This window comes from Tiliqua scincoides, chromosome 4, assembly GCF_035046505.1.
Source record: "Tiliqua scincoides isolate rTilSci1 chromosome 4, rTilSci1.hap2, whole genome shotgun sequence".
Classification (NCBI taxonomy): Eukaryota; Metazoa; Chordata; class Lepidosauria; order Squamata; family Scincidae; genus Tiliqua; species Tiliqua scincoides.
The window spans coordinates 176,770,986-176,797,893 of NC_089824.1; the positions used below are offsets into that span (position 1 = coordinate 176,770,986).

Here is a 26,908-nt window from a genome sequence, read left to right on the forward strand (position 1 = left end):
CAAGTGACCCAACTAGCCTTCCGGTCTTTGTATGGACAGGCTGGCTGGAGAAGAGAAGGAATTCCTGAAAGTCAGGAATAGTATAAATTATATCATACAATACGTGAGACTTGAAGTCAACCTTTTGTTAAAAGGAAGCAGGTAATGCGACTTGCTGAAAGCAAAATCACTAAACCCAAAAGCTTATTTGCAATTTACAGTTAAGTGCTCCTTCCCCAATGCAATCTGTGAATGCAAGACTACTTCAGCCTCCTGCAAGATCCTGGGAGCTCTCAATGGTCATATTCTCCTGGATTGTATTAAAGATCTTATGAAGTCAAGGAAAATTGTAAGGGAGGATTTTTTACTCAGGTATATTCTGGAGAATACATTTTTGCTTCTTGAGTTAGGAGACTGATGCCATTTTGGATTAAACAAATACACACATAGGAAACACAAAGGTGACCTTTTGAGAACAGAAATCCAGTGCAAAAACTCAAATTTCTGTGCACAGGCAACCCCCCAATATTCACAGATCCTGTACCTGCAGATGCACTTATCCACGGTTCTCCGCCCCTTGCACCCATTACTTTTTCTTTACTGTGGCACCAAGTACTCATCTCTCTTCCACTGCAGCCTCTTATAGAATGCTAGAGCAAGAACACAAGAACAAGTCAGCCAGAGCACTAGAGGAGGGAGAATAAGAGAACACTAACAGGAAGTTCCTGCTTCCCATTAACATTCCCTCTTAGTCTCCCTCCTCTAGCACTTTGGATGGCTGCTTCTTGAGTTCCTCCTCTAGCATTCTACAACAGGCTGCAATGGAAGAGAGATGAATGCTTGGCGCCACAGTGAGTTCAGGTGTGCCCCCTTATCCGCAGGGGTTCCATACCAGAACCCCCCGCGGATAACTGAAATCTCGGATACGGATGAACGCCCGTCTCCATGGTCTGGACCCTCTGGAGGCGAGAATAGCCTGGCTCTTCTCCCCTCTGGAGGGGCTTCTGAGTTCAGCAGAGGCCATGGACATCTGTCCACAGCCTCTATTGGGCTCAGACTGAGCTTGGAGGCTCAGAATACGCGACTTCTGGTTTCACAGAGAAACCGAAAGTGACTATTTAATGCCTTATAAGGTTACTCCAAGAAACCAGAAGTCACATGTTTTGAGCTGCCGAGCTCAGTCTGAGCCCAACAGAGGCTGTGAACAGATGTCCGAAGCCTCTGCTGAGCTCTGAGCACCATATGGATGCGAGGGGATAAGAGCTCCCCTCGCCTCCGGAAGGGGTGCGTAGACCCAATCCATGGACAACTGAATTAGTGGATACAGGATCCACGGATACGGAGGCCCCTGTATAGTGTTTCCTTTTATCCCCAGTTTTGGTGGGGGGGGGATGTCCTTCCATGAATACAGGAGAACACCTGTAGTTGTGAGAAGACAGAGCACAGAAGCATAAATGACACATGCTTTCACTATGCTTCCACGTTTCACCTGCAACTTGAAAATGCATGCATCTCCCTACACTTCCCAAACAATAGAGAAAACAACCATCCCTGCCCTATGAGAATGAGGCATGAAAACATGGCAAGAGCTGTGTATCACTTATGCTTCTGCCATTCTCTTTTTTTTGTCTAGATTATCTGCCTGCTTCTCTTTCTCTCCCTTTTCCCCAGTTTTCAAAACTGACTTCAATTCCCTGCAAATCCCCCCTTTAGAATATGGTAATCCTTTGCAAAGGTAATCCTTTGATTTCAAGTATCTATCCCAGACTCACAAAAATAGTTCATTGTGGAAGGCAGTTTGTCAGAACTGCGCAATGGATATCCAAGCACTGACAGCATATCCACCGACTTTCTGCAAGCCAATATCAACAACACAGAGAATATATAGATGCACAGAATTAATTAGTTTGAATTTGCAACAGTAATGGGCTGGGATCCACAGCAGCATGATAGATGTCCATGGAAACAAAACTCAAGAATGTATTACCTCCAGAACTAAAATACCATAAGAGAAACTATTGAAAGATCTCAGCTATGTAGCAGAGGGGTTTCTTGTCCTGTGACAGACCCCTTTGTGCCTTAGGGATCTCTAGTTAGACCAAGAAGCAGAAAGCAGTTCCCTTCCATCAGGTTCTGTACAAATCTTCTTTCCTGAGAGTGGACATCTTCTTTCACTGTTAGTGGGGAAGAGAGGATCAGGGAGAAAGGAGTTTTCTCTTCCATAATTTGCATCTGTTTAAAAATTGTCCCCTGTATCCAAACGCAACCAGGTCACTTGTCCTTACCATATTAACTTAAAGTCAGTCCATTATCTGACTGAAATGTTTTGTCCTTATTCCATATTATGATGCCATGACAGGAAATAAGGGCAGGTGGAGAAGGGAAAAAGCAGGGTGTCTTCATAACAGCTCTGAAATCCCACCACCAGCTAAAACAATAAAAACAAAACAAGCATGGATGACAATATTTTAATAGAGCTCATACAAATACTGGCATTATTAGAAATTGGATGTTACAAAATTATTCAAAACTGATGCAGAGAGGTTAAGGAGAAGCTTTTTCTCCAACATGAATGAGCCACTTTGTGCTTATAAAGCTTTCAGAGAGTTTTAATCAAAACTAAAGGAATATCAGAACTGGATTAGATGCTTGAGAAACGAAGAACTGCCCCTGGGCTGGGGCTCACTCACTCTTACCGGATATAAGCACAGGGCATAATGAACTAAAACAGTGTAGCAGTGAGGCACGCTTGGTATCACAGCATAACCCAAAGAAGAGGGAAAGGGTTATTTGCGATGAGGATTGTCACGTCTACAAAGCAGGGCTTTGGTCAGCAATTTCAGTTCATGATTCATTTAATAAATGCACTCTGTGAAAGATAGGCTGTCATGCCCGAGGGAGAAGCAGGGTGCCCAGCCCCTTTCTGAGCTTCAATTTTCCAGGAGATAAGGCATAACTTAAAGGCAATTTTGCACTTTGGAACCTTGAGATGGTTACTTACAACTGCACAGAGAAAACTAAGCCTTCTTTACTGTGACATCATCTCTGAACCATGCTAACTGTGTGGTGACTGATTCTAGCACATGGATAGTATGCGAAGCCCTGGATTTCAAAAGGCATAGTAATGCATATTCAGGGACTGATTGATGGTTACTTCCTGGGAGGAGTCATTCTGAGCAGTGGTCATTTCTGAGAAACTAAACCCCATGAGAGGTGGGAAGAATCATTGCTGCAAGCCTTAGGAGCCAGCTGCTTGCAGGTTCTACCTCCTTCAAAGGCACGATTGGTGGCAACCTGTGAGAGGGCATTCCTGATGGTGGCCCCAGCCCAGTAGAACACCTTGCCCTCTGAGGGGCAGTAAGCCTCCTCACTGCTGATAGTATGCCATTGTCTGAAAACATGTCTTTTTGGGGAAGACTTTTGAGGCCTGGTTATGAATTTATGGTGGATGAATTGCTCCCTGTTGATATTTTAATTGCTACTCGCAAGTCACCTTGCATCTCTGAAGGCAGATTAGAATACAAATTATATATAAAATATGCCCTTCACGATGGACCCTGAGATTTAAAATGGAACCTGAGAAATGTGCCAATGTGCCTAATGGCCAGACTAGAAGGCCTTCCACGCAGGCCAACAAACTGAATATGAACTGAACCTGAAAAGTACCTTGAAAGTACCAAGACCAACATGTTATGATTGGTCTCTGGTTGAAGATTTTCAGCATGGTTTACACAGTAATCAAATGGACACGAGTCAATAAGGAGTCTAATATGAAGACTTATATTTATGAAATTCTGGATTTAGCTGTAAATAGATGCACCCTCATGTATTGTCCAGGATCATTCCATTCTTCAGACAGCAGTCTAAAGAGTGCAGCACATTCTGCCACAAAATCTTCATGAATGGTTGGGCTCTGTAATAAAAGTCTGCCACCTAATGGTAAGGGCAACACAGTTATGGAGCACGTGTGATCCACAATATGTGGAATCCCACTCTTTAATTTTTGGAAAATCATTTTCTTCAGTCTTATTTCTAATGACTCCTTTAATAAACTCTGACAGGTCTGCTGGGGAGTCAGATAAATGTGCTTCATAGGTCGGATCACCATCCACTGGCTTAGCATATTGCACATGTAAAGGCCGCATATATATGCTAAACTGTGAAGTCGCGGCACACACTTTCCTAAGCATTTCAGTGACATAAGGCCAAATTGTGCCCATAAGCAGCAGTGAACCTGCTCCAGTGACGGGTCATAGTCATTAAAGGATAAGCCCAATTACAAATTTAACTGTAAGCTGACTTCAGGAAGAAGGATAATTTCTTGTTTTTCAAATATTCCAGATGGCCAAACTGTTGCCTTTCGAGAGACAGGCTCCCAATCTTGCATTAGGATCTGCTTGCAGGGCTCTGGAATGCTTTCCCCAATGCACTAAACATTTAAGCAAATATAGAAAATTAAATTTAAAAAGCATTTGGCAGTTAACTCGACTCTGCCCAAGTTCAAATCCAGTGCATTGCCAATAAATGCACGCAGATGTTCTTTTAACCTCTGGGACAGCAGTGATCACGACACAGAACAAAGGGTCTGTCTACATGCAATCAACACACTTTAAGACTTTGGAAAATATGCAATATGATACTGTTGAATTCCTATCTCTTCAATTCCTGTCTCAATCCTCCCATAGAACATCAAGGGTTTTTGTTGTTGCTGTGTTCATTTACAAGAGGCACTAACATTTTGAGTAGTTTCTTTGAGAAGCTGACAAACAAGACTAAACTAGCAAGAAACACTAAAGCAAACAGATTTTTGCACTGAAAGGCTGCCACATTTCTTTATCATATCATCTGTGCACAAAAATCCAAGGGGTTTTCTATGCAAGCAACATTAAAGGAGCAGAGCAGGAAGGACAATGAGCAAGTTGGGTAACATAGGACAGCAGTTAGGGAAAGAAAGGGTTAAAAAAAATCTAAGTTCTAGAGGCTATAAAAATCCGACAGCAATCGCTATTGAGCTTCAAGGACATACAAAATTTTGCATATGTGTCACATTTGAACCTCTAACCGTTTTATATACAAGTTATCAACATTCGCTGCTATTTCCTACACTTTCTCCTGCCTCTTTCAACCTTTTCAAACTAAGGAAGCAGCTTTGCAACCTATAAGCAGGTCTGAGGAGGAAGTAAATCTGGAAGACACCAAAATAACTGTGCGAGTGTGAAAGAACTGCAGCATGATCAGTTTAACAGAGGCAGTGGAAGTGCTATTCCCATTTACTGTCATGCAATATCCTCGAATTTGCTTAGATAATTTTTTTTAAGCATCATGGCTATGGCCTTTTAAAATAAGCCTCTAACAAACAGGCAGCTGTTTGTAACAAACAGAGTGCATCTCCCCCTACTACAGCATGAAAGTGGGCATTCATAGAAAGATATTTAATTCTACTCTCAGGGATAATGCAGGTTGCTTTTAATTAAAATAAACATGAGCATTGTGAAGACAATCCTCACTCTATGCTAGTCTATATGGAACACAGTAACTTTATTTATTCAAAAGACATCCACAATGCAAAGGAATGCATTTTAGAAGGGGAGAACACTGTTATAAACTGCAGGAAGGAAACTGTACATTTCTGGAGTTAACCTATCAATGTTTAGTTAATCCAAGGCATGAAGCTAATTTCTAGCACCTCTGCATGTGCATTTTCTCTATCTTTTCCCCCACAACATCAAACACTCCTAATAGTGCCATGGAACACTATGCTGAGCTCTCATTTGCCACCCAACACTCTTCTTCCTCTGAAACTTCAACATTTGGACCACGCAGTGCCAACAGTGTAAGCTACTCAGGAGAACCAATAAACCTACAGCTCATTTCCCTTTGTATTACTTATTTTTTAAACCCTCACACATGTGACATGTGCCAGTGAGGCTTAAAGTGAAATCCTGAGAAGTCAAATTTTGTCCATCCTTGAGAGCAGAGCAGCTAAACACTTAGCAAGCAAATGCCATTTGGGGAGCTAAAGTGCTAAGACTATGCCATATCTGTACAAAGCAAGGCCACCAAGCAAGCAGACGCTCACGCTGGCTCCTTACCTGGCAAAGGCTGTCCCAGCTCCGCCTGCACTTTACCCTTCGCTGCTCCTTCCAGAGGTAAAGAACCTCTGTCCCCTTTGTAGAGTTTCGGTTTAAATGGAGAATCTTTCTCTTTACCTTTTGATCCTTTTGGCCTGCCTGCTTGCTTCTTCTTGGATTTACCATCTCCCTTCACACCCAGCAGTGGATGGACTTCTGTGAAGGAAGAGGTATAATTGAAGAGTAACTACCCAAGTCCATTTACAGCAAACAGCAAAATCACTCCCTTTTCTTTAAAACAACTCTTTGAAGCTCATGCCATGACATGGTCAAAAGGAAAGGTGCAGCCTAATTCTATGCATGTTTACTTGAACGTAAGTCCCACAATGTCCAGTGAGGCCGATTCCCACCTAAGCATGCCCTTAAGACTTCCACCCTCAGTTTCTGCCATCTTTTAAAAACAAATTTTAGAAGAAAATTAAGCAATCATTTGAACAATATAAGAACAGTGGAATGAGCCAGGAGTTGTGGTAAAGTGAGTTCACCAGCAGTTTGTTGCACAGAAACATAAGAATAAACTTACTCAGACCAAGCTGGTTCAGATGCTTTAGAGGAAATGCATAACACCGCAGGCTACCAAACAAGCACTGCAGTTAATTTAACAAAGCATCCAGTGATCACAAACTAGAGGCTTGTGATCCAGTGATCACAAACTAGAGGATTACAAAAATAGAGACATGCCAGCCACTAGTCTCTCACAGGGTAGTGTTTTAGCCTGTACAAGCTACACATATATGTAATTCTGGAGTGCTGGCCCGCTGTCACTGAAAGCAGCAGTGCCACTGGGATAGGCTGGAAGTGGTAAATTGCTTGTTATTCTGTTACAATACTGACAAGGTTGAGAAGTAGAATTTAAGGAGCAATTTTTTCATGCATGATCAGTAGATTCCATAGCAAGCAAGGAGCAGAACCATGAAAGTATCATCCTGTTGGTCATTAAAAAGTGATTTCTTCTTCCTAAGAAAAATAATAGCTATTTTTGGTAGAACTGGTAGCTAAATCAATTATCTCAGACAACGCTTCTAAAACCATTGAGTGGAATTAGTGTTGCACCATCTGTTTTCAGGTTACTGGGAGGTGTAATGTTGGCCTAATGCAACTGTGGCTCACCATCATTAGGAACTCCTTGCAGTTCTATGTTGGTTGTTTTGGGTTTCTTCTTTGGTGGCTGAGGCCCATCAGACAAAGACTGCCTCTTCTTCTCAGAGCCTATTCCCTCATCAGGTAAGGTGGTCTGGACCGCATCTGGTGGGGGGCCATAGGGATTCTCCTCTGGATCTTCCACTTCAGGAGCAATAGGCAAATACAATAAAGCTTTGGAGTCTTCCAATTCTTCATCGCTGTCAAGGAAATAATATTTTCTTCATTACTTATTCCCAATTCATGTTATGAGATCTTCAGATTCACCTTTCGTTACCTCATTCCTAACAAGAGCTATCATGACCAAAAGGGTAGCCTCCTAAGCACACTAAACAGGACCATTTCACACATTATACAGAAAAACCCAGCTATGCCCATTCCACAGGAATGTCATAGGAAGGAGTATATATTCCACAGGAAGCGGCATCCAAACACAATTCCTTGGTGAGTGTTCCGCTCTGACTGATACTCTTCTTTGCAATAACATGCATTGTAGTCATATTTGACATTTGGGTAAACTCCTTAAACCTTAATGCAGGGGTTCCCAATCTATGTGTTGTGACACCATGAGGTGTTGTGAAATATCCCCCGGAAACATCGCAGGACGCCCGTCTCTGAGCAGTGAGACCATGGCAGAGGTCTAAAAATAGCTATAAGAAAGCTTGGCACAGCAGGCAGAGCTGCTGCATGCAAAAACTACAAGCTAGAAAAAGCCCTCCTGCCTGCCCTGGCCCCCTTACCACTATATTTAGGCTACTTATTGGCCCTCCAACCCAGAAGTGAGTGGCCAGTTGCATCATCACATGATGCAGAACACGTCATCGCCATTCACTTCCAAGGTTCAGTACTGGAGAGGGGGAGTCGGCAGCTGGGTGAGTTTGGGAAGCACTGCTGTAATGTGTAGTGGTTCACGCTTACCAGCCAAAATAAATGCAGATATGCAGAATAAAAAATACATTATCTCCAAAGGCAATTAAAGAAAGAACTGGAAGCTGTCCGACCAAACAGGTTGGAACTGTAGGTTTTACCCCTATAATTATTTGTCTGAGGGGAAAAAGAAGTTTTACAAAAGAACCAAAACCTCAGGGCTCAATCATAAGAGCCATTTAGGCCAGAGCAAGTGCCCTGTGCTGGCCCACAGGTGTCACCACTGGGAGAATCAGGAGGTTGGCGCAGGAGCTGCGCCAGCCTCCAGAGGCCAAATTCAGCCTCCACAGCACTGACACAGGGTCGGATCACACCCGCTTGCTGTGGCTGGCGTGGGGGTCTGGGGAGGGCTTTCGGGATGACAGGAGGGTGAGCAGCAGGCCAGTGGATAGTTCAGCCCAGGAGTAAGGTGATGTCAGGATCTGGCACTTAGGCCAGATCCTAACCCAGGAGGCCCAGCCTAACACCAGACTGCTCAGATCCGAGGCACAGAACCAAGTAGCCCATTCGGCCTGCTGATGCGTTAATCAGGGTAAGGGGAATTACTTCTATTTCCCCTGAGTTGTGCTGCAGCCAGCCCCAACTCTGCTCTGGATGCAGTTCAGGCCAGCCTGCCTGCCTGCTCCATGGTAGGTTAGGATTGGGCTGCCCATCATACACCATTTAGGAAAGGGGAAGATGAAAGGCGAATAGAACAGAATTCTGCTAAAGTAAATTAAAAAGTATTCCACAGAAGTCCCTGATATATCTTTTGAGCCATATTAGCAGCACTTTAAAGGAGAAATCTCCTCTTGCAAATTTTGGAATACTTGCTTAAGAAGAGAATGCAATCACACATTATATCAAAAGGACACAATTACATTAGGAGGACAACATTTAAATGATTATTTAGTTAATTTAATCCGTTAAAATTCTTCTGATCAATTAGTGAGAGTCACATTTTTAACCAGGCAGTTATTTTTTAAAATTGGTAATTAGTTTTCATTATTCTAAAAAAAACCCCACTGATGGAAGGCCCCAACTTAGAAATGCCATTCCTCCATCTCTGTTAAACAGGAGAGAATATCTCTTCTAAGATGTTGCCTGCTATCATATGTAGGCATCATCTAAAATGAAGAATATAGTCGTGCGTCACTTAGCAACAAGGATGCGGACCAGCACTTCTGTTGCCAAGTGATGCTTGATGTTATGTGAAGCCTCTGAAGGCAAGGGGAGCCATGCTCCCCTCGCCTCCAGAGGTTTTTCTAAGCCTCACATCTGTGCGCTGCCTCTACAAGGCTAGGAATGTCCATTTTGGGCGACAAGACACGACTTCCGGTTTCTTCTGCGCGCTGCCTCTAAGAGACTCAGAAAAGCCTCTGGAGGTGAGGGGAAAGTGGCTCCCCTCGGCTTCAGAGACTGGGGAGGGTGAACAAAGACCAGCAGTGTTTGGTAGGAATGTCGCTAAGTGACACTCACCTGTATTACTTTCAAAAGAGCTAATTCATATGCAAACCTATGTAGATAGAACTAATGAGGTTGATTAAATCTCTAAGTAGCAATTCATTTCAATTTCTTTAACTGGATTTCAGTCCTAATTATATATTAAGAACTGCTGACGATTCACAAGCATTTAGTACAGTGGTTCCCAAACATTTTAGGACCCACTTTTTAAAATGATACTCCATTGGGACCCATCTAATTTAAGAAACTTTTTAAAAAATGTTTATCTTTACCAGCAGCTCAAGCCTCTGTTTTTATCCTTTTTTATTATTTGGGAGAGGCGTCCTTTTGGAGTGTTTGTTGAGTTCCAGTTCATTGGATTAGGACCATTCTGGTGAGCTTGGGTTCCCCTTCACCTGGTCAGCTAAGGCCCATTCACCTACTCACAAGCAGCCCTAAAGGCAGTTGCTGCTTGATTCATGAATGCCAAGGTGTATGGCTACAACTGTGATTGAGCAGCTGTGCTCCCTCTCCAAGCAGCAGCAGCTGTTACCCTTGATGCACATAGCCAAATTTGACTTCTCAGTTTCACAATTCACCAAAAATTGAGTCGCAACTCACTGGTGGGTCCCAACCCACAGTTTGGGAACTATTGGTTTAGCATATACGGTCTTAACATCCTTGTCGCCTGTTTTACCTGCTACAAAATGCAGCAATAGGATCTACACTTGTTACATCCACTTCTTCATCCTCTGCAGCATCAGCACCTACCAAGTGAAGAAATTTCAAATCACAAATTGAGAAGAAAAGAGACACCTCCTCAGTCAGCTTCATCTTCTGTCTGAGCAGCGTAATCAAAGATGCATGGGCAAAGATGAAAAACTAATCCTGAGAAATGAACATATGCTATTCTGTTTCTCAGCTCTTACACAAATATTTAAGTATCAAGCAATGACAATTTTTGCAAATTCTAACTGGATAAGAAGACATACTTATCTATATAATGGAGGTAAGGCTGACGGCTGGTTCACCTGCTCAGGGGAGTGGCATCCAACCTGTTCCAGATGGGGTTGCATTCCATGTAAGGATTAGGTTTGCAATTTGGCAATATTAATTGATTCAGGTTTGTCACTGGAAGCCCAGTGACACAAATGGACTATCAACTGAGGCTTTGTGACCCCACCTGAACAGGGATAACCTTAGTCACAGTTATCCATATTTTGGAAACCTCCAAGTTGGACTACCGTAACGCAATGCATATATTGCTGCATTTGAAGATGGTTCAGAAACTGCAGTAAGTACCAAATGCAGGTGCTAAGTTATTAACTGGGAGAGATTACTGGGAACGAATATCACCAATGTTGAAAAAACGTCACTGGTTATTAATCCATTTCAAAGCCCAAATCACAGTGACTTTAAAAAGTTTAAGGTAGTAAAAAGATAACCAATCAAAAACAGCAACAAGGAAGTAGAGGAATTTCAAAGAGAAAAAGAAAGGTTTTCGCTGCCTAAGGACTATTTTAGAGAGTTCAGGAGTAACTGCGTAGCTATATTTTAAAACCTCACCATTTTAAAAGCATTCTTTGCAATTAAAAAAAAAATCCAGTCAAGTATTTTACAGCTCTGTGGTGTGATACACCTGCTTGTAACCGAATCACTCGTCACCCTATGAACTAGTTATTCAGCAATAATTGCGCTTCTCAGTTACCACAGTGCCCTAATTAGTAAGATGTACTCCTGACTGTACCAAACAGCAGGCTGGAAAGAAAAGCGTGCAACAAGAACCCCCTACTTACCTGGAAAAAGCAACAGGTGACTAAAGAAAAGGAGAAAATAAGCAAAACAACAGGTGCTGCAGGAATTCATAAAGAACAATTTAATGTGAAATGTTTAGGAGCATCAGTAAAGAGAAATTCACCAGCACCCAAATCGTAAGGGAGACTAGGGTGTTGAGCAGACCTTGCTTAGCATGCTGGCTATAGATTCAAGGCTCAACCAAGGCTCAATCCATTCAATGGATTGAAAGGTATTATCTGGCACTACAGTTACAGCAAAACTACTCTTGCTAAGATTACAGTTTGGACAGTGGAATGGCCAGCTTGGCTCCTCAGAACAAAGGTACAAGTAAAGACAAGTAACTGCTTCCTGTAAGTATATGTAAGATGACTGCTTACACAAGGATGAGCTACATCACCACAGGACCCACATCATCTGAAAAGCAGTAGACATTGACATACTGGCTATAGATTCAAGGCTCAACCAGAGGCAATTCAGCAGAAGATGCCAGCTTTCAAAGCGTTATGACATCATCAGACTGTGAAAGGAATTCACTTATTACCTTTTTACTCTGTCATACAACTTCAGTGGGAAAATATTTTAGCTGAATAAGACTGAGATGTCTTTTGTACCTCCTATTCTATAGCATCTAGATGCATAGGTGTACACAGATATACAGGAGGAGGTGAAAAAGAGCTGAGGGATTGTAATCTAAGTTGCGGCTATACAGCTAGGGTGATAGGCCACATATAGTCTACCTCATACAGTGAACCACACAAATGTCACTGCATGCTTTAGAGATTACCTGTCTGCTCCGGCTCACTCTTGTCTTCATCTTCTATATCAAACTCAGACTCACGCTCTTCATATTCCACATTTTCATCTAGCTCTTTGAAATCGGGTGCAAAGGCACTCCAGTTTTCCTAAACAACAAATTCAAAGAACATTTCACACTTTTGCCGCTATACAGCAATAAGAACATAAGAACAGCCCCACTGGATCAGGCCATAGGCCCATCTAGTCCAGCTTCCTGTATCTCACAGTGGCCCACCAAATGCCCCAGGGAGCACACCAGATAACAAGAGACCTCATCCTGGTGCCCTCCCTTGCATCTGGCATTCTGACATAACCCATTTCTAAAATCAGGAGGTTGCGCACACACATCATGGCTTGTACCCCATAATGGATTTTTCCTCCAGAAACTTGTCCAATCCCCTTTTAAAGGCGTCTAGGCTAGACACCATCACCACATCCTGTGGCAAGGAGTTCCACAGACCGACCACACGCTGAGTAAAGAAATATTTTCTTTTGTCTGTCCTAACCCGCCCAACACTCAATTTTAGTGGATGTCCCCTGGTTCTGGTATCATGTGAGAGTGTAAAGAGCATCTGCCTATCCACTCTGTCCATCCCCTGCATAATTTTGTATGTCTCAATCATGTCCCCCCTCAGGCATCTCTTTTCTAGGCTGAAGAGGCCCAAACGCCGTAGCCTTTCCTCATAAGGAAGGTGCTCCAGCCCCGTAATCAACTTAGTCGCTCTCTTTTGCACCTTTTTCATTTCCACTATGTCTTTTTCGAGATGCGGCGACCAGAACTGGACACAATACTCCAGGTGTGGCCTTACCATAGATTTGTACAACGGCATTATAATACTAGCCGTTTTGTTCCCAATACCCTTCCTAATGATCCCAAGCATAGAATTGGCCTTCTTCACTGCCGCCGCACATTGGGTCGATACTTTCATCGACCTGTCCACCACCACCAATAAGACACCACAACCACCAATACGACAGACTAAAATATGCAACTTGTCCCTTAAAACGGTGAAAGCAGGAGAGACTAGAAATTGGTAAATGTCATGCTGATCTTTTAAAAAGGAGAAAGAGGAGACCCAGGAAACTACAGGCCAGTCAGCCTGTTCCAGATAAGATGGTGGAAAGCCTAATCAAGAATATAATCTTGGAACATACAAAAGAAGGAGAATAAAAATGGCTTCAGTGGAACCCAGTGCCATAGGATGTGGTGATGGCACTTGGCCTAGATGCCTTTAAGAACACAAGAACAGCCCTACTAGATCAGGCCATAGGCCCATCTAGTCCAGCTTCCTGTATCTCACAGTGGCCCACCAAATGCCCCAGGGAGCACACCTGATAACAAGAGATCTGCATCCTGGTGCCCTCCCTTGCACCTGGCATTCTGACATAGCCCATTTCTAAAATCAAGAGGTTGCACATACACATCATGGCTTGTAATCCGTAATGGATTTTTCCTCCAGAAACTTGTCCAATCCCCTTTTAAAGGCATCTAGGCCAGATGCCGTCACCACATCCTGTGGCAAGGAGTTCCACAGACCAACCACACGCTGAATAAAGAAATATTTTCTTTTGTCTGTCCTAACTCTCCCAACACTCAATTTTAGTGGATGAACCCTGGTTCTGGTGTTATGAGAGAGTGTAAAGAGTATCCCTCTATCCACTTATCCTTCCCATGTATAATTTTGTATGTCTCAATCATGTTCCCCCTCAGGCACCTCTTTTCTAGGCTGAAGAGGCACAAATGCCGTCGCCTTTCCTCATAAGGAAGATGCCCCAGCCCAGCAATCATCTTAGTTGCGCTCTTTTGCACCTTTTCCATTTCCACTATATCCTTTTTGAGATGCGGCGACCAGAACTGGACACAATACTCCAGGTGTGGCCTTACCATAGATTTGTACAACGGCATTATAATATTAGCCGTTTTGTTCTCAATACCTTTTCTAATGATCCCAAGCATAGAATTGGCCTTCTTTACTGCCGCCGCACATTGGGTCGACACTTTCATCGACTTGTCCACCACCACCCCAAGATCTCTCTCCTGATCTGTCACAGAGAGCTCAGAACCCATCAGCCTATATGTGAAGTTTTGATTTTTTGCCCCAGTGTGCATGACCCTACACTTACTGACATTAAAGCGCATCTGCCATTTTGCTGCCCATTCTGCCAGTTTGGAGAGATCCTTCTGGAGCTCCTCACAATCACTTCTGGTCTTCACCACTTGGAAAAGTTTGGTGTTGTCTGCAAACTTAGCCACCTCACTGCTCAACCCTGTCTCCAGGTCATTTATGAAGAGGTTGAAGAGCACTGGTCCCAGGACAGATCCTTGGGGCACAACGCTTTTCACTTCTCTCCATTGTGAAAATTGCCCATTGACACCCACTCTGTTTCCTGATCTTTAACCAGGTCTCAATCCAGGAGAGGACCTGCCCTCTAATTCCCTGACTGTGGAGTTTTTTCAGTAGCCTTGGATGAGGGACTGTGTCAAACGCCTTCTGAAAGTCCAGATATATAATGTCTATGGGTTATCCCACATCCACATGCCTGTTGACCTTTTCAAAGAATTCTAAAAGGTTCGTGAGGCAAGACTTACCCTTACAGAAGCCATGCTGATTCTCCCTGAGCAAGGCTTGTTCGTCTATGTGTTTTGAGATTCCCTTTAAAGAGGGATTACAGATTTCTAGACGAAAAGTCAATCACAGGTTACAAGCCATGATGACTACATGCAACCTCTGGGTTGTAGAGGTAGCCCATCTCTGAACGCCAGATGCAAGGAAGTGGCAAGTCGATACAGGTATCTTGTTGTCTTATGTGCTCCCAAAGGCATCTGGTGGGCCACTGGGAGATACAGAAAGTTGGACTAGATGGGACCTTAGCCTGATCTGGCAAGGCTCTTCTTATGTTTTTACACAATAACATCCTTGATCAGCACCAAAGTTCCACAAATCATGTGCCATATCACAGGAACAGCCCTTCTCTGAGATTGGAAGTCACAAGGCCAGCTAAATAATCAGACTAATTAGTGTGTTACATAATGCTGCATGAGGATTTCTTTCATTCCTTTCAATATAATTTTTAACTCTTCCCTGAAAAGTATTCTAATCATCCCCTGGCTATGAAATGTTTGATTTTTAAACAGATGAAACTTCTTGCTCGGATCTCTCGGAAGAATATCTTTAGAACAGTGGTTCCCAAATAATGAGCCGTGGCTCCCTGGGGAGTTGCAGAATCCTTGTGAAAAACCCACTGCCCTAAATAAGGTATAGGATTGTAGCCCTAATGGGGAGCCATGGCCAATGGCCCAAGAGGTCAAGGGAACCGCCAGTTTAAAAAGTTTGGGAACAACTGCTTTAGAAGGATGCTACTCATTCATTGTAGAAACTCAAGCTGATTCAAAATGACTCAGAAACAAGTCACTGAAGGACATGAAGCGTAGAACTGTAAGAAAATGCAACAAAACAATACCACTACTTACCACTTGATTTTGAGCCCATATGGAGACCACACCACTGGAAATGGAAGCAATGATAGGACGGACAGGGTGCCACTAGAAGATACAGACAGCACGGGGAGTTATTTTTTTTAATCAAACAGACAGGCCAACTGTTCTAACCAAACCAACCCTAAGAAAGAGACAGGAATGCACTCACTGCTACATCTAGCAACAGCTCTCCCCTGGTGCCATGGAGGATTTTCACCAGGTTTCCAATGCTCTTCTCCCAGATATACAAGGCATGCTGACGTGCTGAGCCTGCAACAATGTACTCTCCATCGCCAGAGAAACAGCATTTCTTCCAAGGCGTCCTGAGGACAAGGAGATTGACAGAACATGTCAGCCTGTTATACAGTGCATTTGAGAAAGCAAAAGGCTCTAGAGAACTCCAGCTAAGAATCAAACAGGCAAAGGTGCTTTAGAACTAGTCAGGATGCTGGATGCTCTGATAACAAAACAGCAAATTCTACTATCTGAATTACATAAACTGATCATGTCAAGAGACCTTTTCTATAATTCATTTATTTGAGTTTATTCCCCATCCTATTTTGGGAACTCAAAGAGTGCTGCATGCATGCATGTGTGCATGGTAACCCTTACAACCAAGAAAATCAGCAGAAGCATTACACAATTTGCATAGTTATACCACATGCCTTTCTATTGCACCCTTGCAAAGTTTGAAATTCCATTTCTTTTTCTAGGAATCAGGACTGACCTGTAAAGTATAAGGAGGTATGACTCAGTAAACACAGAAGGAGAGACTGGATACTATGAGAAAGGACTGGAAATTGTGTTAAGAAGGCTACAATCCTAGCCACACTTTCCTGGGAGTAAGTCACATAACTTGACTATAAAGGAACTTACTTCTGAGTAGACAAGCATAGGCTTGAACTCAAAATCTTACAATCTGACTCCTGGCTAGAGGTTTCAGCATTCTGTGTGAAATACAGAGTGCTCTATTTTGTTTTTTGTTTTTTAAAAACATATTTGGCATTCCAGTGTACAAGGTATATTTAGCCATCCTCTCTTATAGCACAAAATTAGACTCAGTGAGCCAGGAAATCCTTCCTATTGTAGATGATGTGTCCATGCGGGAATCAAAAATAACAGCATTTGAAGATAAAAGCTTCTATCAAATAATTTTGTTTTTCAAGCTTGCAAAGCTATAAACTTATATCAGAGCTTACATTGATAGGATCCTCTTCTGCACTGAGAACGGAGGCACATAGACTTTCAACGAAAGAGGCCATTTCCTGCATATTCCTACCTGTTCACCAAATCCTGCAACTTCTGCATTGGTTCTGGTTCTCCATCTCTACCACAGGTCAAGATTTCTCGACCGTCATAGACTCTGATTATTCGATCAGCTGTATTTATTAGAAAGCAACTAAGGGATGGAAGAGGTATAAAATATTTTAATTCTATAATGCATTTTAAGCATACTATATAATATAGTAAGCAAGCAATAAGATGAACACACATACTAGAATTCAAAGGACATGGGCATGACCAATAAGCTATTTGTCTTTTTTCCTTTGAACAGCAGTCCAGTTTCACAACACAACACAAACTGCTTTTCAAATTGCATCTATTTTAAAAGTGGCTTGCCATGTGGCATGGGGGCTGCTGCTTGAGAAACACAAGCCCACCACTTTCACTGCACAGTTCTTTGGCTCCCAACCATAGCAGTTAATCCTCATTTCTTTCATTTATAATCTTACAGGCAGCTGTTCCACAAGTTGGCTAAAATCATGACATTAATATGCTATTCTCTCTCATTTCAAGAAACAAGGACTTTTCTAAGAATCTGTACAAGCAGCAAAAGCAATCAGAACTCTAAAGCCTACTCTGAGTCTTTGAATAGCTCACACAAACTTCCAAAGCTACCCAAAGGTCACTCAATCTGGTGCAAGAGTAACATTTCCGCATAATCCTTACCTAAAAACCTTGTATGCAAAAGTTTCCAATGCAAAGGGCAGAATTTTAAAGGTAAGCACAATCCTATGGCTAAACATGTGCATAGCAACCACAGTGAATTTTACTATTTCCACTCTGTAACTGCTTTCAGTGCCAATTACGACAGCAAGAAAATGGCTAACTGGGAAGGTCATTGCTTGCATATCTTCTCTTTTGTCAGCAACCTTACAATTGTTTCATAAATTTTCAGATGTTCAATTTCCCTGAGGTTTATGTTAACAAAACATATTAATACCTTCAAAGTGCAGTCACTGAATGCATGGAGAAGGTGAGCAGGACCTCCACACGTTCAGCAGAAGGCATGAATGGAGATCTCCCCATGTACAACTATAGACAAATAGGCTACATGATAAGGGCCTCTAACTATGTTTACAGTTGTACATGTAAAGATCTCTGTTCATACCTTCCAAGTGACATATAGAGTAATCCTGCTCCCTATTCCTGCGCCCTATTCAGTGAATGCAGCTAGAAGGTATGGTTGCTGTTTTCAACTCACCTTCCTTTACGAGCAAACTCGATGGATTTAATAGCTGTCGTGTTGCTGGTTCCTGTTGTCACTCTAAAAGAAGCCACAAGATCCTGAGTGTCTGTCTTCAATACCAAGATCTAAAGATAAAAACAAGAAATAAATCAGAACCTTTACAGTGACCTATAGGTGCAGATTTCCTCTTCAAACACAAAAATGCTCACTAAAATGTGGTAGATGAGCCAGAAAAAGAAGTCATTAATAAATATGTCATTGTAACAGAAGTATATTCTGTTTATCTTGATCTAATTTCCTGTCCATTATGTATATCTGATCAAAACACAGCTGGAATGCTTATTAAAATGACAGTGTATCTATGATTATTTCCAGGTAGGATTCCAAAAGGCTTGAGAAGCTGCAACATCTCTAATGCAATGTAACTGACCCAGGACCCAACCCTATCCAATATTCCAGTGCCAGTGTAGCTGTGCCAATGGGGTGGGTACTGTATCCTGTAGTGGGGAGGCAGCCACAGAAGCCTACTCAAAGTAAGGGAACATTTGTTCCCTTATCTCGGGGCTGCATTGCAGTTGCACTGGTGCTGGAAAGTTGGATAGGATTGGGCCCTCAATCTTGGATCTCAATTTTTAGTAGAGAAAAAAGGCTACAGCACAACAACTGCCTGATCCTATGCTTGTTTGCTTGAAAGTGAGTTCCATTGCATGCAAGTGTGTGTAAGGTTGTTGCCAAAGAGGGGTTATTCAAGGGAATTGTACAATTCACACAACTAAAATCCAGAGACAGTACAGGCGTCCCCCCTAACTGGGATAGGTTCCAGCTGCCACAGTGGAAACCGGAAACCATGGATAGCAGCGAACTCTACAAGAGGTTCACACACACTGCCAATTGTACAAATGATTAATCTCTGCCTGACAGCCCTTCTGTTGCTGTCTTCTGTGTCTGGCTGTTTCTGCGCTATCTGTAATGCTAACAGGAAGCAGGTTAAAGCTTCCTGAAAATAATAAAAATAAAGCTGAAAATAATGCAACACTAGGAAATAGCAACAGGAGAGCTGAAATCAAACACAGATAAGTCATTTGCATGATTGTTGGGGGGATTTGTGAACCGCAGATAAATGAAACTGTGGATTTGGGATCCATGGATACGGGAGACACCTGTATTTCAAGGAGCCATAGATAAGAGACAGTTAAACATTCCTCCTACTAAAGATCAGCCAAGAGACTTCTCACCTTCCCTTTTGCGTTTCCTGTATAGATGTATTCCCCTCGCCGGTCAAAAGAAGCCACGACATTCAAATCAGAATCATCATCCACAGGCAGGACGACATGTTTTGAGTCAGACAATGTTAGCATGACTGGGGCAGATTTCATTGGACACACCAATACCCTGTTTCTGTAAAAGTGGAAAACAACAAAACACAATTCTCAAATCTGCGACATAAAGTCTCGATGGTAAGATTCAGAATAAATAGATTCTATTGGCTTTAAGATTATGATTAAACAGAAAGCTCTTACTGCTAATCCAGTGGTTGGCAGATGATATACGCCTGTCCCCTGTTCTTTTTCATCAACATGGCCAATTTAACATTGTAAAATGTTGTTAGCAATAAAGTCTGACACTTTTTTTTCATTAAACAATCTCATTAAACTGTGATGGAGATGAAAGTACAGGCTATAGGTAGTAAACTCTCAGAAGCTGCCCATTTTTGGCGCTGCTGCAGCCCTGGGAGCCAGGATCACAAGATTGGGCTATAAAACATGTTTAACCTAACTGAATTAAGTGACAGTCCTACTTTAAATATAAACACCTTAAATTGAACTTGGGAGCCAACACACAGCCCAATCCTATCCAATTTTCCAATGCTGGTGCAACTGTGCCAATGGGGCATGCACTGCATCTTGTGGTGAGGCAGCAGTCACAGAGGCCTCCTTAAGGTATAGGAACATTTGTTCCCTTACTTTGGGGCTGCATTGCGGCTGCACCAGTGCTGGAAAATTGAATCGGATTAGGCCCACAATTGTTGCAAAACTGGCTGAATATGTTCTTGCCTCTCTATTAAGTCATTTTGCCCAACACTGCATGTACACAACAGGGATCAAATGTGTACACCTGTGGGCTGGGCAGAAATGGGTTAAATCACAAGACAATGAGTGACATTCCACACCAGCTGCAGCTTGAGAGTCACCTTCCAGGAGAGGCAAATATAAAGCACACCAGATTAATCAATCCTAGATGTTACCAACTCATGGATTGGCATTGTGAGGTCCCTCCTCTCTAAGTAAGGTAAGAGCCCCATACAACAAATACAGCTGATAAATAGCATCCCTAGTCACTGCCACCGCATTGAGAAGCAGAGTGCAGGAATATTTTCAGATACTGTACCTGTTTAAACTGTGAAATTACTACCCCACCTATCATAAAAGACCCTTCAGACCCTTGTGTTGCCTCCTTCAGGGATACTCAGATTTCCCACCAGACTCATTTCTAAAGTGTCTGGATTCAGCTTCAATCTGTATAACCTCATCTTCTCAAACATGGCCTCTAAAAACTGATTTATAATTGGCTGGTCCTGAGTGCTTAGCTAGTAAAATACAGAACTATCATCAGCATATTGATGACACTCATTCCAAATTTCTGGATCATCTCTTCCAGCAGGTTTAAATATATTAAATTGATTAGAATACTAAATTCTGTGGCATATCATCAGACCACTCCCAGGGGGCTGAACTGGCATCATCAATGACCACCTTGTGCATATGATCAGAATGCCATCACTGCATTATCCACTTCTATCCCTCCCACTTCCCATAACCTAGCCAACTTAAGTTGTAACCATCCTGAGTTAGTCAAACACACACAATAAAAGAACTGTGTTGAATAATACTATTCTGTTTAGAATATTACAGGCAAGAACCATTCAAACCTCTCAATGTTACTTACTGATCACGGGGATGGTACTGGACTTTCAGGATTGGAGAAGGGAATCGAAACCTCTGATCACAATCACCAGTCAGAACATCCCATTGAGAAACCATATTATCAGTTGATGCACTCACCAATTTATGACCATCTCGACTCCAACTAAAAAAGAAAGACCAGGATAGCAACTTCTACTTTGCACAGTGTGCAGAAGACCCCCAAAACAATTACTTTAAATGGTCAGAGCTATTGGTTCATACTGGTATGATTTAGCTTTCTCCAATACCCAAATCCTAAATCCATTTCTCAGTTAGAAAAAAGTGATCTTATTTTCAGTGGAACTTACTTTCAATAGAAATTACTAATTGGAGACTGTGCTTGGAGATTTTAAAATGTGGCTAAAGTGAAATTTACTCAGACATCAGTGTGTTTGTCGTACAGTTGAATGGTGGTTCTAAAAATTTTGGACACAAGGAATGATTCATTTGATTTGACTTCATTTACAAATGAAACAGTTGCCTTGTAACTTTCCCATTAAAAATCCCAGAAAATCAAAAGAAATACAAAAATCCACAGTAATAAATAATAAAACAAGAGTAATATTATGGTGTAGCAAATACCCACTGAGATAAAATATTCAAGTAATATATCTATTAAAAATCAGGACAATATTTCTACGCTTATAGAAAACCAAACACATAAAATTCTGAGAGTTGGGAAAGATTAAAGTTAATGGCCAGGATCCACAGAAATGTGCAGTTAGTTCCATGAGCCCATGCTGTCTATAAATCACATTCGACATGTATTAAGAAACACTTCTTACCATAAAGAACAGACTGGGTGGATATGGGCACTTATGATTTTTGCTATACCCCTTGTCAAGAAGTCCCAGATGACGATTCGACCATCATTACATCCCACTGCCAAAAGAGTGCCCCACCTGTTAAAGGTACACGTAAGGGCCATACTAATACAGTCCAGTGTGCCATCAGCTTCCTGAAAACAAATAAAGGCAAAGATTAAGAACAATTTTATTTCTAAGTTGACATGACATACCCCTGCTAATTGGGTAAGAGACACTTTTTCAAGTGGGTGCTCCTCTTTTTAGCAAGGGGAGAGTAACTGGCCCACCTCACCCCAGCAGTGTCTTTTCTGGTGTTCTTTTTTCATCTTTTTAGATTGTGAGCCCTTTTGGGACAGGGAGCCATTAGTTATTTGATTTTTCTCTGTAAACCGCTTTGTGAACTTTTAGTTGAAAAGCTGTATATAAATGCTGTTAATAATAATAAGTTACACAAACATTTGAAATGCTTCAGACAAAACATGTCAATTGCCATCTGAGAGATCAGCCAGGCACTTAATGTACAATGTCCACATGATTAACAAACAGAAGCTGAAGGGACACTTTGAAGTGTAGTTTTAAGACAGACATATTTACCTGATGTACCTTAACATACAGCAATTACTCACATGTCAGTTCAACAAAATCCGCATCCCTGCTTCAAATATGACGAAACAAAGTAACAATCCAAAGAGGAAGAAAATATAATGTATCAAATTAAAGAGATATTTACCTCTGGATAGTTCTGTCCAAAAGATTCTGAAATAAAACAGAAATATAAAATATGAAAGAAACCACATTCATGAATTTTGTGCTATGCAAGCATGCTGTCAATATACTGAAATGACAAGCTTGATCCTACAAACCAGTTAATTACTATGCAAGTTCACGTGCCAAAATTTGAAGAAAATTCTAACAAGATGCAGCCTATTTAATATTCTTAACAGACAAAATGGGAATGAATCTTTTATTTGGGTAAGAATCAAACAGAATTTTTGAAAACTGTTTGAAAACAGTTTGAAAGCTGTTTGAAAACAGTACAGAGATGTAACTAACACAACAATGTAAGTTAATTGTAAAAAAGTAACCACTGAGCTACCATTAAAAATAAGAGACTCAGACTGAACTATCAAATGCCTATCAGGGGGGATGTACACCTATCTAAAAGAGGGGAGAGAAGATGTCAGTCAGATCTCAGAAGATAGGGTATTCCACTGTTTCAGCTGTACCACAATTGTGGCTCTACACCCAGTACCAGTCATTATTATTTCCAAAAACTGACATATTTGAGGGTAAGAAAAATTTTTCCACTAAGCAGAATTGTCTAAAAACTTTTTTGGAGTTTGCCTTCCCTTGTAGGGTGTGTTATGGATCCCTTGCTTGTGTCATCTGGAGCTGCCTATTAAGTATGTTTTCACAATTCATACACTTTCTCCCTGAAGCTTGTTGAAGACTAAATTTTGCCACTTGGTTTGCAGGTACTTGATAGGCAGAGAATCTTGACTCCTGGTATGAGATGACTATCTGATCCCTTCCCGCTCTAGAATCAAAAGGTGAGGAATCTGATCCAATGGTCTACATTAACCACTTTGAATAAACTAAACAATTTTAGGACTCCTTTTGAAATTAAAGGGTTTTACTTCTAAGGAAACATGATTCAGTCTGAACTACAAATATGCTACTGAGGTTGCAAGCCTGAGTACACTTATTTGAGAATGAGGCCCACTGAACTCAGTGGGACTTTATTCCAAACAGAAATACATAGCATTGCACTGCACAAGAAAACCTTTGACCAGGATAGCAAATTGTTTTTCTAGGAAGCACATGGTATATGCTCCAATGACACTTCCAACAATATACAGCAATTACCTAATATGTGTAGTATACTGTGCAATAACCTACTGAAGACAATCAAAAGGGATGACTGAACAGTAAGGCACAAAGGAACAGTGTTCTTCATCCTTGGGGTTGGGACCCAATGGCGACAAGAAGCCTCAGTTGTAGGGTCCAGCAACTTACAGGAATGAAAAAGCTTGAAGATCACTGGACTAGAGGAGGCATCTGGTGTACCCTTTCAGGTGTCAGGAGATTGTATCAGAGTCCTGCTCAGGTTCTTAGCAATTGTGTTGAAATAGCTTTCACTAGTGCCAAGCTTCATGGTAAGTTTTTCTGTTCTCTCTAATAAGAATATTTGATTACAGAGAACAGTGCTAGGAGGTGGAATGGGGGTGGAGATTGGGTGGTGACAGGAGCAGGAGGTGGGCGGTGGTGGACAGACTGGGTTCCAAGAAGGGGGAGGGAAGGACGGTGGATCCCCAGTCTCATAAATTATTTATTATGGTCACAGCACAAAAAAGGTTGGGTGTCTCAAGCAAGGATATCATAACCACAAAAGAGGACAAGGCACTGAAAAATGTAGGACATCGAAGAAAACTGTTGGACATGACAAAATAAAAGCTAAAAACACGTATATTGATTTCATGTGGTCAACTGAAACACAATATTACTTATTATTAAATTTTAAATTATGTTACATATAATACATTAAATACAAGAAGTCGATGTGCTGCCTGCTCACAGGGGGAAAGAGGAGATTTAAGGGCGCAATCCTAACCCCTTATGTCAGTGCTTTCCAGCACTGACATAAGCACTGACTTTCCAGCACTGACATAAAGGCAATTCCAGCACTGACATAAGGACAATACAGCTCTTAGGTAAGGGAACAATTATTCCCTTACTTTGAGGAGGCCTCCGTGAATGACACCCAACTGCAGGATGCAACAAATGTCCCATTGGCACCACTATGCCAGTGCTGGAAAGCACTGACGTAAGGGGTTAGGATTGCAACCTAAGTTGTTTTCCAGGACATGAGGCTGAAAAAGAGGATATGCCCTGGAAAAAGAGGACACCTGGAGGGCCAAAGGGTGACCAGAGGATGTTTGGTTGAAGACCACTGTAATAAACTACACAAAGGGACGAAAGATGGTTCCAGGATGTTGGAAGCAGGGACATGTGGGGGGTGGGGAGGCAGGTGAGGCAGAGCCTCTCCACTGGAGTCCTTTGAAAAGTGCCGTCGCTGTGGGAGGTGCACAAGCATTCTTAACCCACATGCTTTGCTCAGTGTCTTTGTGAAACCAGGATGTGTTTGCTTTGTGTGTGTGATCTCACTGCCTTTGGAAACCAGGGATGTATGGTGGGTGGGGAGGCAGGTGAGGCAGAGCCTCCCCACTGGAGTCCTTTGAGAAGTGCTGGCGCCATGTGAGGCACCCAAGCAACCCCAACCCATGCGCTCTGCGTGTGGGTGCCTCACACGGTGCCAGAACTTCTCAAAGGACTCCGGTGGGGAGGCTCTGCCTCACCTGCCTCCCCACCCACCCCATGTCCCTGACTGGAAGGATGCTCAGAGCTGGCAAGGCTGCCATGGCAACAGAGCCACAGGTGTCAAGCTGTCCAGCCTACCAACAGGGTAGGCCCTCAAGGCGCCCTTGTTGCCAGGGTGACGAGGCTGACTGACAGTGAGCAGCGGGGGAGGGGCGTAGGAGTCCAGGCGCCCCTCCAGGCTTCTCTCGCGTGGCGTGTGGAACGTGGCTGCAGCGAGGCATACGCGCACGGGGGGAGGGAGGGGAAGTGGGCGCGCGTTCCAGCCAAGTTTGGTCCTACGTTCTCCCCGTAGGTGGACGAAGCGGCCCTGACCAGGGTGGCCTACGGGGCGGGTGGCGAGGAAACGGGATCCCCAGAGCCCAGTGGAAGAGCACCGGAACGGTGGTGTCTCCTAGGCAACAGGCACCGCCCCCAGCCCCCCGGATCTGTCCCACAGCCCAGCTCCCAACCGCCCCCGCAGACGCAGAAGAACGACTTAAATCCACGTACCGAGTAGTTCAAGATTCATCTTGACCACTCTCTCGCTCCGTTCGATCCCGCTCCGGGAACGAAGGACCCCCGGGGTCCTCGCCTCCCTGTGGGCTGCCTTTGGCTCTGCCTGACAACACCTCGACCTTCTCCCTTCCAGAGGGCTCGGGCTCGTCACTTCACAGGAGACGCTGTCACAGGAGACGCTGCCCCTCCACGCTCGGCCACACAGCTCAGAGAAGGCGGTGCGCGAGGCGGCGGGAAAGCCCTCCTGCCCTCACGGAAGAAACAGGCACGACTTAGACACCCCTACCCCAGGGGGAGTGCTTCGGATAAAGGGCGCCGGCTGAAACTGAGCTCTGCGGGAAGGTTCCGGGTTCGAAGAGGAACTGTGGAGAGGCTGCCTTTCTCCCGGGGGGGGGGGGGGGAGTGAAGAGAGGGGGCTCCTGAGGAGGCCTTTGTGGCTGGGTGGAAGGCTCCAGGTAGGAGGAGGCCACCGCAGCCTGATGGAGGAGTCAGGCTGGGGTGGGCGAGTCTGGTGGTGTCTCAAGGGAGGAGGAGCACCCCCTGGGGTGGCTGCAGTGCTCTTTTCCCTCCCCCCCCCAGGCCCAGCAGGCCCCACTAACACTGACTGTAGGCAGTCAGGACAGAGAAAAGAAAATAGTTCTTTACCCAGCCTCTCATTAGCCTGTGGAACTCCCTGCCACATGATGTGGTGATGGCGTCTGGCCTGGGTGCCTTTAAAAGGGGATTGGACAGACTTCTGGAGGAAAAGTCCATCCCAGGTTACAGGCCCTGATGGGTATGTGCAGCCTCCTGGCTTTAGAAGTGGGCTACCTTAGAAGGCCAGGAGGGCACCAGGGTGCAGGTCTCTTGTGGTCTTGTGTGCTCCCTGGAGCATCTGGTGGGCCACTGTGAGATTCAGGAAGCTGGACTAGATGGGCCTTGGTCCCTCCAGCAGGGCTCTCCTTGTGTTCTCGGGTTTTTGCCCTGTCCTGCACTGTCTCTAGAAGCAGAGGGAGGGAGTGTTTACAGATGGTTTTGAATTAACATCCTGCTTCGTTAACACCCTGCTTCAAAAGCCAGTGTTTAGGATAGCCCAGCAATTTTCAAGCTTTTTCATCTCATGGCACACTGACAAGGCACTAAAATTT

At 43.3% G+C, this 26,908-nt stretch overlaps 1 protein-coding gene across 2 annotated transcripts; it reads right to left on the reverse strand.

Annotated features, from left to right (window-relative positions):
* Positions 1-1,071: 1,071 nt before the first annotated feature.
* Positions 1,072-25,833, reverse strand: RBBP5 (RB binding protein 5, histone lysine methyltransferase complex subunit). Of its 2 annotated transcripts, none has more exons than XM_066623819.1 (14): positions 25,776-25,833; positions 22,639-22,664; positions 21,888-22,060; positions 21,086-21,226; positions 19,375-19,537; positions 18,155-18,264; positions 16,949-17,068; positions 15,839-15,992; positions 15,664-15,735; positions 12,181-12,298; positions 10,297-10,366; positions 7,221-7,450; positions 6,072-6,266; positions 1,072-2,407 (listed from the first exon to the last, which is right to left on the reverse strand). In XM_066623819.1, the coding sequence occupies exons 1-14, from the start codon at positions 25,792-25,794 to the stop codon at positions 2,379-2,381; spliced, it is 1,620 nt and encodes a 539-aa protein (XP_066479916.1). In that variant the 5' UTR covers positions 25,795-25,833; the 3' UTR covers positions 1,072-2,378. The 2 variants fall into 2 exon arrangements, with proteins under 2 accessions (XP_066479916.1, XP_066479915.1); XM_066623818.1 differs by lacking the exon at positions 1,072-2,407 and adding an exon at positions 2,440-4,408.
* Between the last annotated feature and the right edge of the window lie 1,075 nt (positions 25,834-26,908).